The 17,508-nt window shown below is 34.5% G+C and overlaps 3 protein-coding genes across 4 annotated transcripts; all 3 read left to right on the top strand.

The window, feature by feature from the left end:
- Window positions 1-2,362: 2,362 nt before the first annotated feature.
- Window positions 2,363-3,640, top strand: LOC108475567 (cytochrome P450 CYP749A22-like). Its single transcript, XM_017777546.2, has 2 exons — window positions 2,363-2,755; window positions 2,850-3,640. Exons 1-2 carry the CDS (start codon window positions 2,494-2,496, stop codon window positions 3,458-3,460), a joined length of 873 nt encoding a protein of 290 aa, XP_017633035.1. The 5' UTR covers window positions 2,363-2,493; the 3' UTR covers window positions 3,461-3,640.
- A 999-nt stretch (window positions 3,641-4,639) lies between these two features.
- Window positions 4,640-6,903, top strand: LOC108475616 (cytochrome P450 CYP749A22-like). 2 transcript variants are annotated; one of them, XM_017777598.2, is made up of 5 exons: window positions 4,640-5,070; window positions 5,165-5,388; window positions 5,471-5,703; window positions 5,841-6,219; window positions 6,297-6,903. In XM_017777598.2, exons 1-5 carry the CDS (start codon window positions 4,809-4,811, stop codon window positions 6,735-6,737), a joined length of 1,539 nt encoding a protein of 512 aa, XP_017633087.1. In that variant the 5' UTR covers window positions 4,640-4,808; the 3' UTR covers window positions 6,738-6,903. The 2 variants fall into 2 exon arrangements, with proteins under 2 accessions (XP_017633087.1, XP_017633088.1); XM_017777599.2 differs by having other exon boundaries at window positions 4,929-5,388; window positions 5,454-5,703.
- Window positions 6,904-8,847: 1,944 nt separating this feature from the next.
- Window positions 8,848-11,272, top strand: LOC108475696 (cytochrome P450 CYP749A22-like). The gene is made up of 5 exons (XM_017777679.2): window positions 8,848-9,418; window positions 9,502-9,725; window positions 9,809-10,041; window positions 10,149-10,507; window positions 10,666-11,272. The coding sequence occupies exons 1-4, from the start codon at window positions 9,145-9,147 to the stop codon at window positions 10,291-10,293; spliced, it is 876 nt and encodes a 291-aa protein (XP_017633168.1). The 5' UTR covers window positions 8,848-9,144; the 3' UTR covers window positions 10,294-10,507; window positions 10,666-11,272.
- Window positions 11,273-17,508: the final 6,236 nt, after the last annotated feature.

Genomic DNA, 17,508 nt, shown 5'->3' with positions numbered 1-17,508 from the left:
GGAGTAGATCGGGGAAAAGAAAAAGTAAAGGACTAAATTGTAAAGTTTAGTCACATTTTGTATCAAGGTAGGTTACAGTAAATAAATGCAATATTCTTTTATTTTACATTATTATTGTCAATTTCCAGCATTTATATATTTATGTTATGAAAATATTTAAAGTCGAATTTAAGGTGAAGTGACAAAGGAAAAGTGTTAGAAAGCCGGTTGAACCCTAAGAATGTTAGGATATTAGGGTTGACAGATGTAATGTAAATGAGCCATGTAAGTCCATATTAGAAATATGGCTTTGGAGACAGGATTGAGCCATGTAAGTCTATATTATATATGGCATTGGAGACAGGAATAATTCATGTAAGTCCATGTCAAAGACATGGCATTGGGTGATATTGAAAGATGTGAACGACTCTAGTATCCTTAGTATTCCGAGTGGTTCAACGGTCGTGGTAATGAAAGTTAAATTACAGTGAATTAACAACAAAGGAAAAGTAGATTATATTTATGAAAAAGGAAAGGTCAGATAAGAAAGAAGGTAAGGGAATAAAGAAGAAGATAGGAATTGAGAAGTAAAGAAATTTATGATGTTAGATGATATTATGCATAATTATCCATTATGTTGAATGTTGTGATTTATTTGCTTGTAAGCTTACTAAGCCTAGTGCTTAATCTCTTTATTTTCTTCTTCTTATAGTACTTATCTAGCCACTCGGGATCGAAGGAAACGCCGGAGGCCGATCACACTATCAAAGAAATAACTCGGTATAATTAGATGTTTTGTTTTGGGTATGGCATGTATAGAAACTTAGCTACTTTTGGTATAATATGAACAATGAATGATGTGTAAATACTTGCTAGTGATTAGCTAATAAAATGGCTGAAGATATACATGTTTATTAATATGTATGATTGAATGGTGATTATCACATGAAAATTATGAAAATGTGAAAGTAACCTAAAAAATGATTCAAGTAATGTAAATGACTTAACTCTGAAAAATCATTAAAAATTGTAGAAACATAGTTTGAAGATGAATAATATATGAAATTAAATCTTATTATGTCTATTTTCTTATGGAATAAGCAAAACAAGTAAAGGTATTATATTTTATGAGATATCTGAGTTTTAGTGAAACAGGGTCAGAGCAATTTCTGGATCCCCTATTTCAACTTTGGAAATTCACCATAAATTGTACAAAACTAATTAAAAGGTGTACTTTATATGGTTAGAATCCTTGTTTAGTCTAGTTTAAGAGAAACAAACGGCTTAGTCATATGAAGTTTTTACAGGAAGAAACATGGTTACTTTAAAATAGTTTTCAAAATACATGTGGTATACATTTAGCTTTTGTATTTTGGAATTTAGTTATATTGACTACAAGATTTCAATATTATTGGTTTAAATTTTTTAAAGTTTAACTCAAATAAATTTATTCATCTCAACTCAAATTTCATTTCACTTGTCTTGATTTGAAAATTTAAATCAAGTTAAGAGGATAAAATAGGACTTATTAACTTAAATAATTCAAAAAATTCACTTGATTTAGTTTAATTCGATCGAATGCTTACCCTAGATAAAATAATCTTGTTATGATCCTTATAAAAGAGGTTTTAAAAGGGTTTAATTTATTAACCTATCTCTTTTAATTAATTTAATTTAAAGTAAAAAATCCATATGATGTATTTTTATTCCTCCAAAATTTTCTTCATCTACGTATTAGACTTGAAGCACTAATTTATTATAGCTTATGAAACAAGTATAAACTCTAATAATAAAATTTAATAAAACATTATAGATTTATCACAGATAATATGGATGAAAAATTTATATAATAAATATATTTATTAAGTGTTTCCACATAAAATTAATTGATGTTTTAGTTACAATTGTAAAGTTATTAATTTATATATATGGAAAATAAAAAATAAAAATAAAATTTAATTTAAATATGTCCGATTAATCGATGACACTATAAAAAAACTTGATATAAGTATAGATAAATAAAAAACAAAACATAAATATAATACAAACAAATATTATATTGATGGATTAAAATATAATATATATACATTATTGTTAATATTCCTCCTTTGTACGTACTTTCCAAACATAAAGATTCCCTCCATAAATTGTTCATGTGCTGCAAAGGGACAAAAGATGAAGGCCATTATTAAATGGAAGAACGACGAGTAACATACGAAGTAATTTTGTTTTGATATTGATTATAACACTATAATAATCACTAAATTAAATGTTTATCTCAATCCTCCTTATTAGTTGTAAGGCGTAATAGACATTGATGTTTTAACTTAAAATAATATGTCTGACATATACTTCCAACTAATCTTCATGTTGTTCCAAGGATCCAAAAGGAAAGACGACAGTAATATCACATTAAATTATCATTTAAGTCCTTGACCAATATGGAAGTCACAATACAAATATTAAAGGAACATCTGGATTCAGTGCTAAGAGAAGAAAAATTGAGTGGTTTTGATGGAGCTTGTAATTCTTGTCCCATGTTCTTTATTCCTCATAGCTTTAATCAAGTTCCTTTATGATTACTTGTGGGTGCCTCTTAGTATACAGCATATGCTGAATTCTCAGGGAATCAAAGGACCTCCTTACAGATTCATCCATGGCAACAACAAGGAAATTATCAAAATGAGAAAGGAAGCTATGAGCAAACCTAAGGCCTTGACGCATGATATGTTTATCAAATTGCAGCCACATACGCACTCCTGGATCAAAGAATATGGTAAGATGGATGCATGTTTCTCACTATGCGGTTAATAACTTGTAGCTTTAAGTAAAAAAGGGTCAACCCTTTTTGTTGTTTTCTACGTGATTAGGGAAGAATTTTGTGTATTGGAACGGTGTTCGAGCTGAACTGGTGATTTCAGAAGCTGAATTAGTCAAAGAGGTTATGAAAAATAGTTTAAATGTTTTTCCAAAAGCGAAGCCATCAGTTTATGTTAGCAACCTACTGGGAAATGGGCTTGTGATGATCGAGGGTGAAAAATGGGTGAAACATCGCAAGTTAACGAATCATGTTTTTCATGGGGAAAGTTTAAAGGTAAAGCCATCAATGGGGAAAGTTCAGGTGGGGAAGCTAGTTTTGCCAGCTAATATAAATCTTCTTATTGCAAAGGCTGCACTTCACCATGACCCTCAATTATGGGGAGATGATGTGCATCTTTTTAAACCGGAAAGATTCGCTGATGGGATTGCCAAAGCTACCAATTACAATGCTGCTGCATTTTTCCCCTTTGGATTGGGACCCCGATTTTGTGTTGGTATGACCTTTGCAACCACAGAAACCAAGATTGCTCTCTCCATGATTCTACAACGCTACTCCTTTACCCTCTCCCCTGCCTATGTCCACTCACCAGTGACTATTTTCACCCTTAAACCAGAACATGGAATTCAAGTAATATTTGAATCACTGCATAATGGTGCTTAAAGTACACAGTTTCCAACAACTCAGAGTTTAACTTAGTTGGTTCATGTAGATAGTTCATGTTCACCTTTAAGAGATGACATTTAATATGTCTAAGGTTCAAGCATTTGCAACCTGTTTATTATTCCCAAGCTCTTCCCTCTTTTATGGAAAATGAAATGCATGCAATCAATTAAAAGAGAATGTTTGTTTATAGTATTATTGATCAATTTATAGTAGTTACTAGCTATGCCTTGCTTGGGTAAAAGCTTTCAAGTAATTTCTCTTTAAGGACTGTTCTATTTTGTTCACTCTAAAAATTTTTGTTCTCAATTTAATTATTTTAAATAAGATGATTGTGCAAATTAGTTATCGTTAAAATTGTCGTTTTCTTTTAACAGATTGCTGATGTAGCACATTAGTCCATTGAGTAATTGACACGTGGCATTTTTTTTGTTGACTTTTGACTAGACTTTAGGGACCTCCCTATAATTAGTCCAAAACTTTTCTCCTTAAACTTTAGTCAAAAGTTAACACAAAATGTCAAATGTCAGTTATTTAATGGGCTAATGTGCCATGTCAGTAATTAGTCAAAAGAAAGAGAAAATTTTAACTACAATGACTAATTCGCATAATTATCTTATATAGAGTGACTAAATTGAAAAAAAAATTGAAATGACCAAAATAGGACAGATCCTATTTTAAGGTCACATTGTAGTTTACCCTAGATAAAATAATCTTATTATGATCCTTATAAAAGAGGTTTTAAAAGGGTTTAATTTATTAACCTATCTCTTTTAATTAATTTAATTTAAATATGTCCGGTTAATCGATGGTGCTATAAAAAGCTTGATATAAGTATAGATAGATAAAAAACAAAACATAAATATAATATAAACAAATATTATATTGATGGAGTAAAATATAATATATATATATATATACATTATTGTTAATATTCCTCCTTTGAACGTACTTCCCAAACATAAAGATTCCGTCCATAAATTGTTCATGTGCTGCAAAGGGACAAAAGATGAAGGCCATTATTAAATGGAAGAACGACGAGTAACATACGAAGTAATTTTGTTTTGATATTGATTATAACACTATAATAATCACTAAATGTTTATCTCAATCCTCCTTATTAGTTGTAAGGCGTAATAGACATTGATGTTTAATTTTAACTTAAAATAATATGTCTGACATATACTTCCAACTAATCTTCATGTTGTTCCAAGGATCCAAAAAAAAAGACGACAGTAATATCACATTAAATTATCATTTAAGTCCTCGTCCAATATGGAAATCACAATACAAATATTAAGGGAACATCTGGATTCAGTGTTAAGAGAAGAAAAATTGAGTGGTTTTGATGGAGCTTGTAATTCTTGTCCCATGTTCTTTATTCCTCATAGCTTTAATCAAGTTCCTTTATGATTACTTGTGGGTGCCTCTTAGTATACAGCATATGCTGAATTCTCAGGGAATCAAAGGACCTCCTTACAGATTCATCCATGGCAACAACAAGGAAATTATCAAAATGAGAAAGGAAGCTATGAGCAAACCTAAGGCCTTGACGCATGATATGTTTATCAAATTGCAGCCACATACGCACTCCTGGATCAAAGAATATGGTAAGATGGATGCATGTTTCTCGCTATGCGGTTAAGAACTTGTAGCTTTACGCAAAAAAGGGTCAACCCTTTTTGTTGTTTTCTACGTGATTAGGGAAGAATTTTGTGTATTGGAACGGTGCTCGAGCTGAACTGGTGATTTCAGAAGCTGAATTAGTCAAAGAGGTTATGAAAAATAGTTTAAATGTTTTTCCAAAAGCGAAGCCATCAGTTTATGTTAGCAACCTACTGGGAAATGGGCTTGTGATGATCGAGGGTGAAAAATGGGTGAAACATCGCAAGTTGACGAATCATGTTTTTCATGGGGAAAGTTTAAAGGTAAAGCCATCAATTTGGCAGATCTTATATTGTTGGTTGAATCTTATGTTGTTGCTTACATATAGGGGTACTGTTTGGGCAGAACATGACACCAGCAGTAATTGCAAGTGTTGAAACAATGCTAGAGAAATGGAAAGGCAAAGAAGGCAAAGAGATTGAAGTCTATCAAGAATTTAGATTATTGACTTCAGAAGTGATATCCAGAACAGCTTTTGGTAGCAGCTACTTGGAAGGGGAGAAGATTTTTGCCATGTTGAACAAGTTATCAATAATTATGAGCCGAAATCTTTTTAATACTAAAATTCCTTTGATCAGGTATGTTCCCTCTAAGCTAAATTAATCCCAAGTTTTGCCTCGATTTCAGCTAGCTTTTAGATGCAAATTTTAGACTTTCATTCCCCTTGGATTTGGTTTTCGCCTTATATATGGCTGACCTTGGTTTGCTTTTACAGCAAGTTATGGAAACCTGCTGATTTGCTGGAGTCTGAAAGACTTGCAAATGAAATACAAGATTGTGTGATGAAGATCGTTAAGAAAAGAGAAGATAGAGTTGTGAATGCAGAAGCTGATAGCTTTGGCAATGATTTTCTAGGATTACTTGTAAATGCCTATCATGATTTGGACGACAAAAATAGGCTTTCAATGGAAGACTTGGTAGCTGAGTGCAAAACATTCTACGTTGCCGGACAAGAAACTGTTAATGCCTTGCTTGCATGGATGGTCTTACTTTTAGCAATCCATAAAGATTGGCAAGAGAAAGCAAGAAGAGAGGTGATTGAGGTATTTGGTAACCAAAATCCAGATTCTGATGGCATTTCTAAACTCAAAATTGTAAGTAAGCTGTTAACAATTCCAAATTGTATGGTCATCTCTTAATTTAATCTGACATTTTCATGTTCTGCAAACAGATCACCATGATCATTTATGAAACTTTAAGATTGTATGGTCCAACAAATGGCCTGCCAAGAAGAGTTGCAAGAAAAGTTCAGGTGGGAAAGCTAGTTTTCCCAGCTAATATAAATCTTCTTATTGCAAAGGCTGCACTTCACCATGACCATCAATTATGGGGAGATGATGTGCATATTTTTAAACCGGAAAGATTCGCTGATGGGATTGCCAAAGCTACCAATTACAATGCGGCAGCATTTTTCCCCTTTGGATTGGGACCCCGATTTTGTGTTGGTATGACCTTTGCAACCACAGAAACCAAGATTGCTCTCTCCATGATTCTACAACGCTACTCCTTTACCCTCTCCCCTGCCTATGTCCACTCACCTGTGCATATTATCACCCTTCAACCAGAACATGGAATTCAAGTAATACTTGAATCACTGCATAATGGTGCTTAAAGTACACAGTTTCTAAAAACTGTAGTTCATGTAGATAGTTCATGTTCACCTTTAAGAGATGACATTTAATATATCTAAGGTTCAAGCATTTGAAACCTGTTTATTATTTCCCAAGCTCTTCCCTCTTTTATGGAAAATGAAATGCATGCAATCAATTAAAAGAGAATGTATGTTTATAGCATTGTTGATCAATTTATAGTAGTTACTAGATATGCCTTGCTTGGTAAAAGTTTACATGTAATTTCTCCTTAAGTTATGTCCTATTTTGGTCACTCTAAAAATTTTTGTTCTCAATTTAATTATTTTAAATAAAATAATTGTGCGAATTACTTACCGCTAAAATTTTCGTTTTCTTTTAACAGATTGCTGATGTGGCACATTAGTCCATTGAGTAACTGACACGTGGCTTTTTTGTTGACTTTTGACTAAACTTTAGGGACCTCCCTATAATTAGTCTAAAACTTTTCCCCTTAAACTTTAGTCAAAAGTTAACACAAAATGTCAAATGTCAGTCATCTAATAGGCTAATGTGCCATGTCAGCAATCAGTCAAAAGAAAGTGAAAATTTTAACGATAATAATTAATTTACATAATTATCTTATATAGAGTGACTAAATTGAAAAAAAAATTAAAATGACCAAAATAGGACAAATCCTATTTTAAAGTTACATTGTAGTTTACTCTTTTTTCTATACGCCTTTTTCTACCAAATTTATTAATGAAAAATTTTAAATTCTAGAACATGGAAATCAAATTAAAAAAACTATGAAAACCAAACAAAAAAGAAAGTCAATTAAAAGACTTTGGGAGGTTCAAACCTAAAATTATCATATGTTTGGGTATTGATTAAAAGGATTAAAATAAAAATTAAAAAATTTTATACGGGACTAACTTGCTATTTGACCGAACGTTTAGGGCCCGACCACTGCCGGTCCAGCCTCACTATATTCGGCTTCACCCATGTCCTATAGTATATGACTATTTTCTTTTACATCAAGTTAATGTCGTATATTTTATTAAATTTTATGATGAGCCTTGATTTGGTAATATCAAATAATTATAATATTAATTATATTAATAAAATTTAATTAAAATATATTTAGAATTATTGCTTATATTTCTTTGTACATAGTTCCCAATCAAATTGTCGTTTACGTGCTGCAATTGGAGAAAGATTGAAGACCATTTTTCTTTCTATTTCCTAACCTTTGAATCGAATTGATGACATAGTCGGTACATCGATTTCTAATCTGTTCGGTTATCTTATTCAAATTAAATAAATTATTAAAAATTCATAAAATATTTAAAATAAAAATTATAAGATTCAGTTCAACTAATTTTTAATTTAATTCAATTGATCCATACTGATTTATAGATTAACTAATTTTTTTCTCTCTACAGATTAATTCCCTAGTCCAACCAGTGTTTAAACAACATAGCTTGAAGGTTAATGTTTAACACATTGAGATTGAATTTTCACAATGATCTAATCACTTTATTAATCATCGATATAGTCATAGTTGGAATGATAAAGTTATTGCATGTTGGCACCAAAGATTCAAATTTGAATTATGTGTAACCTACTTTAGCAATGTTTTTGAATCGAATTGATGGAAATAGTGGTCGATACATCGATTTCCAATCAATTCAGTCCTTCTAGTTCAAATTAAATAAATTATTAAAAAGTTCATAAAAAATTATAAAATTATAAAATTCAGTTCAACTAATTTTTTTAGTTTAATACAATTGATGCATACTGATTCATGGGTCAACCAATTTTTTCCTCTCTCCGGATTAGTTGCCTAATCTAACACATTTGGAATCTATCTCACTCCCAAATTTGGAATGATAAAAAAAAAAAAGGCTGTAATAATCAGTTAATCACTATATAATTACTGAGAAAAAGAATCATTACATATATAATTATTTTAATCGTCCTATGTACCTGCTCATGGCCGCAGCGCAGCCCAATTCCAAAATAGTTTCAAGCCTAAGCCCGAATTTGGATCAAACCAATCACAGTCAAGATAAAAGGAATCTCTTACCCAAATCAGGCCTAATAAACATTGATGTTTCGGCTTATAATAATATATGTCTGACATATACTGCCTGGCTAATTTCGAAGCTATTGGAGCGGTCAAAAAGGGAAAAGGCAACACACCCATTTCCAGGAGTTGAATACTCATTGCTGATGCGTTCTTAACTTTTTATGTATGTTCCTTTTTAGGATATGTATATGTAGACTAATACGATCCGAGTTAATTATTATGATGATAATTATCAATCTTTAAAAAAAACAATTAAATTACAAATAACGATGGTGATATCAACTATCATAGAGAACTCAGAAAGTCAACTGTTACTGAGACTATAAGGAACATCTGAATTCAGAATTAAGAGAACCAAAATGAGTGCCTTGACAGATCTTGTGATTCTTGTCCCATTTTGTTTCTTCCTCGTAGCTTTAATCAAGTTCCTTTATGATTACTTGTGGGTACCTCTCCGTATACAGCATCTGCTGAATTCACAGGGAATCAAAGGACCTCCTTACAAATTCATCCATGGCAACAACCATGAAGTTACCAAAATGAAAAAGGAAGCATTAAGCAAGCCTCTGGGCTTGACAGATGATATATTACCCAGGGTGCAGCCACATATTTACTCCTGGATCAACAGATATGGTAAGATCCATGCATGTTTTTCAGTATGGTTTTCAATTTTCTGGTTCTAAGAAATGATGGCCTCTTTTTCTATATTTGATTAGGGAGGAATTATCTTTATTGGAACGGTATTCGACCTGAACTGGTTATTTCAGAACCTGAACTAGTCAAAGAGGTTCTCAAAAATAGTGAAAATACATTTCCGAAAAAGAAGCCTTCGATCTTTTTTAGCAAGCTACTGGGGAACGGACTTTTGCTTCTTGAGGGTGAAAAATGGGTGAAGCGTCGGAAGCTAGCCAATCATGTTTTCCATGGGGAAAGATTAAAGGTAAAGCATTTTAGGACAAAACACACAATTGTTAGCTAAATCTTATATGGTTGCTTAAATATTTTGGAAGATTGTTTGTGCAGAACATGACACCAACGGTTATTGCCAGCGTTGAAACAATGTTAGAGAAGTGGAAAGGCCAAGAAGGCAAAGAGATTGAAGTGTTTCAAGAATTTAGATTGTTGACTTCAGAAGTGATATCCAGAACAGCTTTTGATAGTAGTTACTTGGAAGGGGAGAAGATTTTTGCCATGTTGAAAGAGTTGTCTATAATTATGAGCCGAAATAATTTCAAGACTAGAATTCCTTTGATCAAGTATGTTCCAAGATTTTAACTAGTTTTTGAATGCAAATTTTAGGATGTTTATTCCTATGGGTTTAATTTTCTCCTTATTTATGGTTGACATTGGTTTGCTTTTACAGCAAGTTATGGAAACCTGTAGATATGCTAAAGTCAGAAGAACTTGCAAAAGGAATACAAGATTGTGTGATGAAAATTGTTAAGAAACGAGAAGACAAAGTTGTGAATGGAGAAGCTGATAGCTTTACTTGTAAATGCATATCATGATTCAAACGAAAATAACAGGCTTTCAGTGGAAGATTTGGTAGATGAGTGCAAAACATTCTACTTTGCCGGACAAGACACTGTTAATTCCATACTAGCATGGGTAGTCTTGCATTTAGCAACCCATGGAGATTGGCAGGATAAAGCTAGAAGAGAGGTGATTGACATATTCGGTAACCGAAATCCAGATTCCAAAGGCATTTCTAAACTCAAAACTGTAAGTAAATTGTCAAACATTCCAATATATTTTGTATCTCGATCTGAAAGTTGGTTTTTCAATCGCATCTTGTTTATCGCAATTGCAAATGTAACAAATATTATGTGTTTAGTACATATTATTTAATTTAATCTGACCTATTCCTGTTCTGCAAACAGATCACCATGATTATTTATGAAACACTAAGATTGTATGGTCCATCAAATGGCTTGCAAAGGAGAGTTACAAGAGAAGTTCAGTTGGGAAAGCTAGTCTTGCCTGCTAATATAGATATTCTACTTCAAAATATTGCACTGCACAATGACCCCTGCCAGTGGGGAGATGATGTGCATCTTTTTAAACCAGAGAGATTCGAAGAAGGGATTGCCAAAACTACCAATTACAATGCGGCTGCATTTTTCCCCTTTGGATTGGGACCTCGATCTTGTGTCGGTATGTCCTTTGCAATCACAGAAACTAAGGTTGCACTCTCCATGATTCTACAACGCTACACCATTACCCTCTCCCCTGCCTATGTCCACTCACCAATGCCTATTCTCGCCATTCGACCACAACATGGAATTCAAGTAATACTTAAGTCACTGCATAACAATGCTTAAAGTACGCAGCAGCTAAGGGACTCGGGGTTTAACTCAGTTTGTTCATGTATTTACATTTAGGAGTTAAAATTTAATATGTGGCACTTTTAACATTCACAACCTCTGCCTATTCCTCTGCTATGCCCTACTCAAATCAAAAACACGGTAAAACATGCAATCCAATATATATATGTGTGTGTGTGTTTCAGTATTGTTGATCAATTTATAGTTTTTACTAGCTAAGCCTGATTTAATTTGAATTGCAGTATTAGCATCCTAAAGCCTTTCCAGCAAGCAATAGCAGCAATTAAACTAAGTAGTGAACATCGATACATTGTAGGACAGGCTTGATCAAGAGCATTAGCCAAACAATAGCAGCAAACATATCCCATAGATACCACTCGATATCAAGCACCATAGATACCACTCAATTCTAGGTTTAACGAACGACTCTGCCATGCCATTCCTTTCACAATTTACATGATGAAAAAAAAACCGAACCAATCTCAATCACAATTCAATGAATGTCAGAAAAATACTCCGAAGCTTCCATGTGTTGGGTTTTTGAACAATTTATCCAGAGAAAGTATGAAGCTCAGTGTAAAACTTGAGCAACAACATAATAAACCCGGATAAAATATGAAAGAAACTTAAGCTTCAATGACTTGAGACTAACAAAACAGAAATTTTTGGAAGAAATGAATTTTTCTTATCCATTTCATCCGGCTAAAGTATATATGTGTTACAATAAAATTGACAGTTACCTAACATAACTGCTCCCATAAATGCTTGTCAAAAGCTTAGTTGACATACCAGCTATCACATTCAAATCTTAAACCAAATCCTACTAACTTAAAAGTTAGATTACAAAGCAACCAAATCAAGTTACAAATAAAATGATTCTGCTTCATTTGGTTCAGCTCCAATGCTGGTTTGATGTTGCATTGCAGGCCAAAGTTTAACACCATGGTCTATCGGATTTGTTTTTTACACCAACAATCAGACCATTAGCGTAACATCTTTTCGATTGGATTAAAAGAGTAAGAGTATGTTTAATTGCTGCAATTTTCGCAACAATTGCTAGCACCGCTACATTGTCTTACCTAAATTCTCCACGATCAATTATCTCGTTAAATTCTTTACTTCCGTCGATATTACCACTACAATCTATTCTTTCGCTTCTATCTTGAACTACATTAAAATCGCTTAGCACACCCAATTTCCATTGTGAGAGCTTATCAGGTCCAAGACCTTCGACCATAGCACTTTTTGATCAATTACTGTTGAAGTTGGCCTCCATGCAGCACATGGAGCCAAGAGCAGACCATGCAGCCAGACTGCCAGAGCCATGCAGATGCTGCTGAAGTTGATGCAGCTGTTCAATTTCAGTTTCATTTTGTTACTTTTAAGTAATGTTTTGTAATTTAGTTAGATTTGAATTAAGTAGGTAACATATTTGATGTAATTAGGTAGTGTTTGAGCTGATAAATCAGCTTTGTCAAAGTGTGCAAGTTTAGTTTAACAAGTTTCAATGTAATTAGTGGTAGTAGGTAATTGTTTAGGTGAAATTTGTTTATGTTGTCCAGCTATATTGCTGATATATGTATTGGCATCATGCCATTTTCATGGTTAATGAAATTATCAGCAAATTCAATCAACAAAACTCTCTCTTTTCTTGTTTTTGTTTAGTTCTTCAATTCATTTTCTATTTTTTTTCTTCAACAAGTCTCGAGCCTTTTTGCTCAAGCTTTTGATTAAACTTCGTTCATCTTTGTCCAAAATCCCAACAATTACAGAAGAGGAAGCATATAAATTTTGGATCCAACACTCAAAAAATCAATATCCCAAACCACCAAGAGACCTCTTGAACGTCCAATTGAAGGGGAGAAAGAGAATCCCAAAACATCATAAGGCCACAAAGATCTAATCTTCTGATCCTTCACACTCACCATTTTAGTTTCATGAAGACAGTTCGTATCCAATTTGTTAAGAACTTCTGCTAGTCTCACCACTTTGTTGTTCCAATAGGGTCGGAAGCGTGTAAATTATTGTACTAAAAAATCACACAAAGTTCAATTCCCAGGGAAGAGAGGTGGATCACAAGGATCTCTTAAATACCAAGTCTTTCCTTAGTCAGAATATCCCTTCTATAGTAATTTAATAGCACAATTAAATACTACTATTATACCCTCAAATATTGAAAGAAAAATAGGACAAAAAGAACACAAGAGTTTTAACGAGGTTCGTAAATTATACCTACGCCCCTCGGGCACTAACACCGATGATAACTTTACTATCTCCAAAATATTACAAACAAATAGAATTCCTTAAGAATTCTCAAATGGGAGAAGAGAGAAAACTAAGAGAGAAAGATTGGTTGGGATGAGTTGAAATGAGAAATGAGAAGGCCTATTTATAGTTGAGGTTCAAGGACCAAACAATAAATAGCCCATTATCTCAAGGACCAAAAAAAAAATTATCCCATGCCACTTTTCCAAAGTTGGTGGTTGTCATTAATGATTGTCTCCCATTAATGTTAATGGCAACCATTATTAATTGTCATTATTAATGTTAACAATCTCCACCTTGAAGATTTGATTAGGATAATCACATCTTCACAGACTTCCTTCAACTCCCCAAATTCGATAAAGCTATCTTTTGTAGTGCCTACAAATGCGCTCTCGAGCGCCATACACTTGAAGGTGCTCAAATTCTCAGGATGTTAATCAAGTTCAAACAATGATTAAACTTGATTGTTGTTATCACCTTAGTCATCATATCTGCGGGATTATCTCGCCGCGGAATCTTCTAAAGTAGAATTTTTCCTTTTCAAAGACTTCCGCACAAAGTGATATCTTACGTCGATATGCTTGGTTCTTGAATGATAGACTTGATTTTTCGCTAAATGAATAGCGCTCGATCGTCACAATATAGACTAATGTGACTTTGAACAACTCCCAAGTCTTTCAACAATCCATTAAGCCAAATAGCCTCCTTAATGACTTCAGAATCGCCATATATTCCGCTTCAGTAGTAGACACACCATCAGAGATCGAAGGTAGACTTCCAACTCATCGGGCTTTTGCAAGAGTAAACAGATACCCGTAGTTGAACGACGTTTATCTAAATCACCAGCAAAGTCGGAATCAACATATCCAACTACAAACTAACCAAGTGCTTCATCCTGCTCAAAAATTAAACCAACGTCTATGGTTTTTCAAAGATACCGTAGAATCCATTTCACAGCTTGTCAATGTCCTTTTCCAGGATCATGCATATACCTGCTCACAACTCCAACAGCTTGTGAAATGTCAGGCCGCGTACACACCATCGCATACATCAAACTCCCAATTGCATTAGCATATGGGACTTTTGCCATATATTCTCTTTCTTCTTTAGTTTTTGGAGATAATTGAGCACTAAGTTTCAAATGAGAAGCAAGTGGGGTACTTACATGTTTTATGTTTTCATTTACACCAAAACATTATAATACCTTTTTCAGATATTGCTTCTAATTCAAACAAAGCTTGCCTTTCTGTCTATCTCTATTTATCTCTATGCCGAGAATCTTCTTGGCCTCACCTAGATCTTTCATCTCGAACTCTTGATTCAACTGAGCCTTCAGCTTATCTATCTCTTTTTGGCTCTTTGAAGCGATTAACATATCATCAACATATAAGAGTAGATAAATGAAAGATCCGTCATGCAGCTTCTGCAAATATACATAATTGTCATATTTGCTTCTTGTGTACTTCTGCCTTCTCATAAAGCTATCAAATCGCTTGTACCACTGCCTCGGGGATTGCTTCAATCTATATAGCGATTTGTTCAGCTTACAAACCCAATTTCTACCACCAGCATCTGTGTATCCTTCGGGTTGAGTCATATAGATCTCCTCTTCTAACTCACTATGCAAGAAAGCCGTCTTAACATCAAGTTGAGCTAGCTCCAAATTCAACTGTGCTACCAAGGCCAACAAAATTCTAATGGAGAAATGCTTCACAACAGGGGAAAATACATCATTATAGTCAATTCCCTCCTTCTGAGCGTAGCCTTTAGCTACCAATCTTGCCTTGTAGCGAATATCCTTCTTACTAGGAGATCCATCTTTCTTTGCGAATACCTACTTGCATCCGATTGCCCTTTTACCTTTCGGTAATTGCGCCAACTCCCAAGTATTGTTCTTCCGGAGAGACTGCATTTCTTCATCCATGGCGCTTTTCCATTTATCACTTTCTAAGCTTTGCATTGCTTCTTGATAAGTGATAGGAATATCATCATCAACAACGGAAGGGCGAGGCCACCATATCAAGAATCGAGCAGTGTCACGAATTTCTCTCCGTGGCCTTGCAACTGAATCGGTTCGTGTACTTAACGGTTCTTGGGTCGAACCTCTTCAACCTCTAATTCCTCCATTGTAGCTGGAGAATTAGACTTATTAACCGGGCAAATCCCCATCCGCTCAAACTCCACTGTTTTGGAGTACACTCCACCTTTGTGGAGTATCGTTCATCTGAATATCTTTATCCGCTACCTTTTCAATGTGGCGATTCATCAAAGGTAACATCTCTCGCATGATCATTTTCTTTGTGTCTAAGACTAAAGACGAAATCCCTTCACTTCGAAGTGATTCCCATAAAGAGAGCTTTCTTTGCCCTCGGATCTAACTTTGATTCCTTCACATGGTAATATGCAGTGGATCCAAACACATGTAAGGAATCATAATCAGAGTGGTTTTCCGCACCATACCTCCATAGGAGTTTTTCTTTCTAATGCGATGATGGCAAACAATTAACAAGATGGCAACAGATGTCACAACCTCATTTCAAAATTGCTTGCCCAACCCAAGATTGGACAACATACATCAAACTTTCTCCAAGAATGTTCGATTCATACGCTCTGCCACTCCATTTTGTTGTGGTGTATCCCTAACTGTGAAGTGTCGTACAATACCATACTCTTGGCACACATCGAAGAACGGATCACTTCTATATTCCCCTCCATTGTCCGTCCTAAGCCGCTTGATTTTCTTGCCAGTCTGGTTTTTGATCATAGTTTTCCATTTAAGAAAAACTTCAAGCACTTCATCTTTAGTTTTCATGGTATACACCCAAACTCTTCTGGAAAAGTCATCAACAAAAGTAACAAAGTAGTGTTTTCCTCCCAACGAAGGTGTTTTGGAAGGCCCCCACACATCCGAGTGAATATATTCCAAAATACCTTTTGTATTATGGATAGCAAGTCAATTTCACTCTCTTTTGCTTTCCTGAACACAATGCTCGCAAAATTTTAATTTGCAAGCCTTTGCACCTTTCAACAATCCTTGCTTTGCCGTAACTTGCAAGGATTTTTCACGGCATGTCCCAACTTCATATGCCACAACTGCATTGAGTCCAAGTCTTTGTTACCGAAGTTACAATGATCGCTCCAATAACTGTACTACCTTGATAGTAATACAAGTTATTTTTCTTGATGCCCTTCAATATCACAAGTGTGCGATGTCACTTTCAAAACCCCATCTCTCATAGTAATAATCGAACCATTGGATTCCAAGGCTCCCAATGAGATGAGATTTTCTTCAAACCGGGCACGCATCAACATCGCCGAACTCGTTGATCCATCTTGATTCTTTAATTGGATTGAACCTATCCCAACAGCTTTTGTGTATTATCATTGCCCATATAAACAACTCCTCCATTTAGTTCTACTAAATCAGAGAACCACTCCCGGTTAGGGGACATATGATAGGTACAACCCGAATCCAAAATTCACTCATCTGAATGGAACGACGATGATGATGCAACCAGTGATAGTTCAGAGTCACTGGTATCATGCTTTACAACACAAGCATCTACAGCAGCTTTTCCCTTATTCTTCAGCTTTGGACAATTTTTCTTCCAGTGGCCTTTCTCATGACAAAAGGCATATTCATCTTTCCCGAGTTTGGACTTTGACTTTGATCTCCCTTCGAGTTTTCTTCCGAGTGTATGAACGACGCCGGACTACTAAAGCTTCAGATCTCGATTGAGTTTTTCTGCTTGTCCTTCTTTCTCTGCTCATAATCAGATAAGGCCGCATGCACTTCGCCGAGATATATCACTCTGCCATGAAGTAGAGTAGTTTCTAGGAACTCAAACTCCTCGTGAAGTGACCCCAACAAAGATCAAAGCCAAATCTTCATCTTTGAATGTCTCATCCATATTTAGCAAATCGGTGACTAACTGATTAAATTTGGTGATGTGATCATTCATTGTGGTACTGGGACGTAAGTGAAGCGAAACAGTCTTTTCTTCAAGTGGAGCTTATTTTGACTGTTTTTCTTTAAAAATTTTCTTCAAGTGCCACCCATTAACTTATTTGCGAAGTCTCCTTTAAAAAGCATACCTCGCTCTCGAGAAAGGCATGATCGAATTGTGCCACATG

Source organism: Gossypium arboreum, chromosome 3 (genome assembly GCF_025698485.1).
Source record: "Gossypium arboreum isolate Shixiya-1 chromosome 3, ASM2569848v2, whole genome shotgun sequence".
Classification (NCBI taxonomy): domain Eukaryota; kingdom Viridiplantae; phylum Streptophyta; class Magnoliopsida; order Malvales; family Malvaceae; genus Gossypium; species Gossypium arboreum.
This window is presented reverse-complemented; position numbering and strand designations above follow the sequence as displayed.

Bases quoted from the DNA above. Each gene is read 5' to 3' on its own strand.
- LOC108475567 (XM_017777546.2), top strand. From the start codon at position 2,494: ATGGAGCTTGTAATTCTTGTCCCATGTTCTTTATTCCTCATAGCTTTA. The intron at 2,756-2,849 runs GTAAGATGGATG...CTACGTGATTAG, and splicing joins CTCCTGGATCAAAGAATATG to GGAAGAATTTTGTGTATTGG.
- LOC108475616 (XM_017777598.2), top strand. From the start codon at position 4,809: ATGGAGCTTGTAATTCTTGTCCCATGTTCTTTATTCCTCATAGCTTTA. The intron at 5,389-5,470 runs GTAAAGCCATCA...CTGTTTGGGCAG, and splicing joins TTCATGGGGAAAGTTTAAAG to AACATGACACCAGCAGTAAT. The intron at 5,704-5,840 runs GTATGTTCCCTC...TTGCTTTTACAG, and splicing joins ACTAAAATTCCTTTGATCAG to CAAGTTATGGAAACCTGCTG.
- LOC108475696 (XM_017777679.2), top strand. From the start codon at position 9,145: ATGAGTGCCTTGACAGATCTTGTGATTCTTGTCCCATTTTGTTTCTTC. The intron at 9,419-9,501 runs GTAAGATCCATG...ATATTTGATTAG, and splicing joins CTCCTGGATCAACAGATATG to GGAGGAATTATCTTTATTGG. The intron at 10,042-10,148 runs GTATGTTCCAAG...TTGCTTTTACAG, and splicing joins ACTAGAATTCCTTTGATCAA to CAAGTTATGGAAACCTGTAG.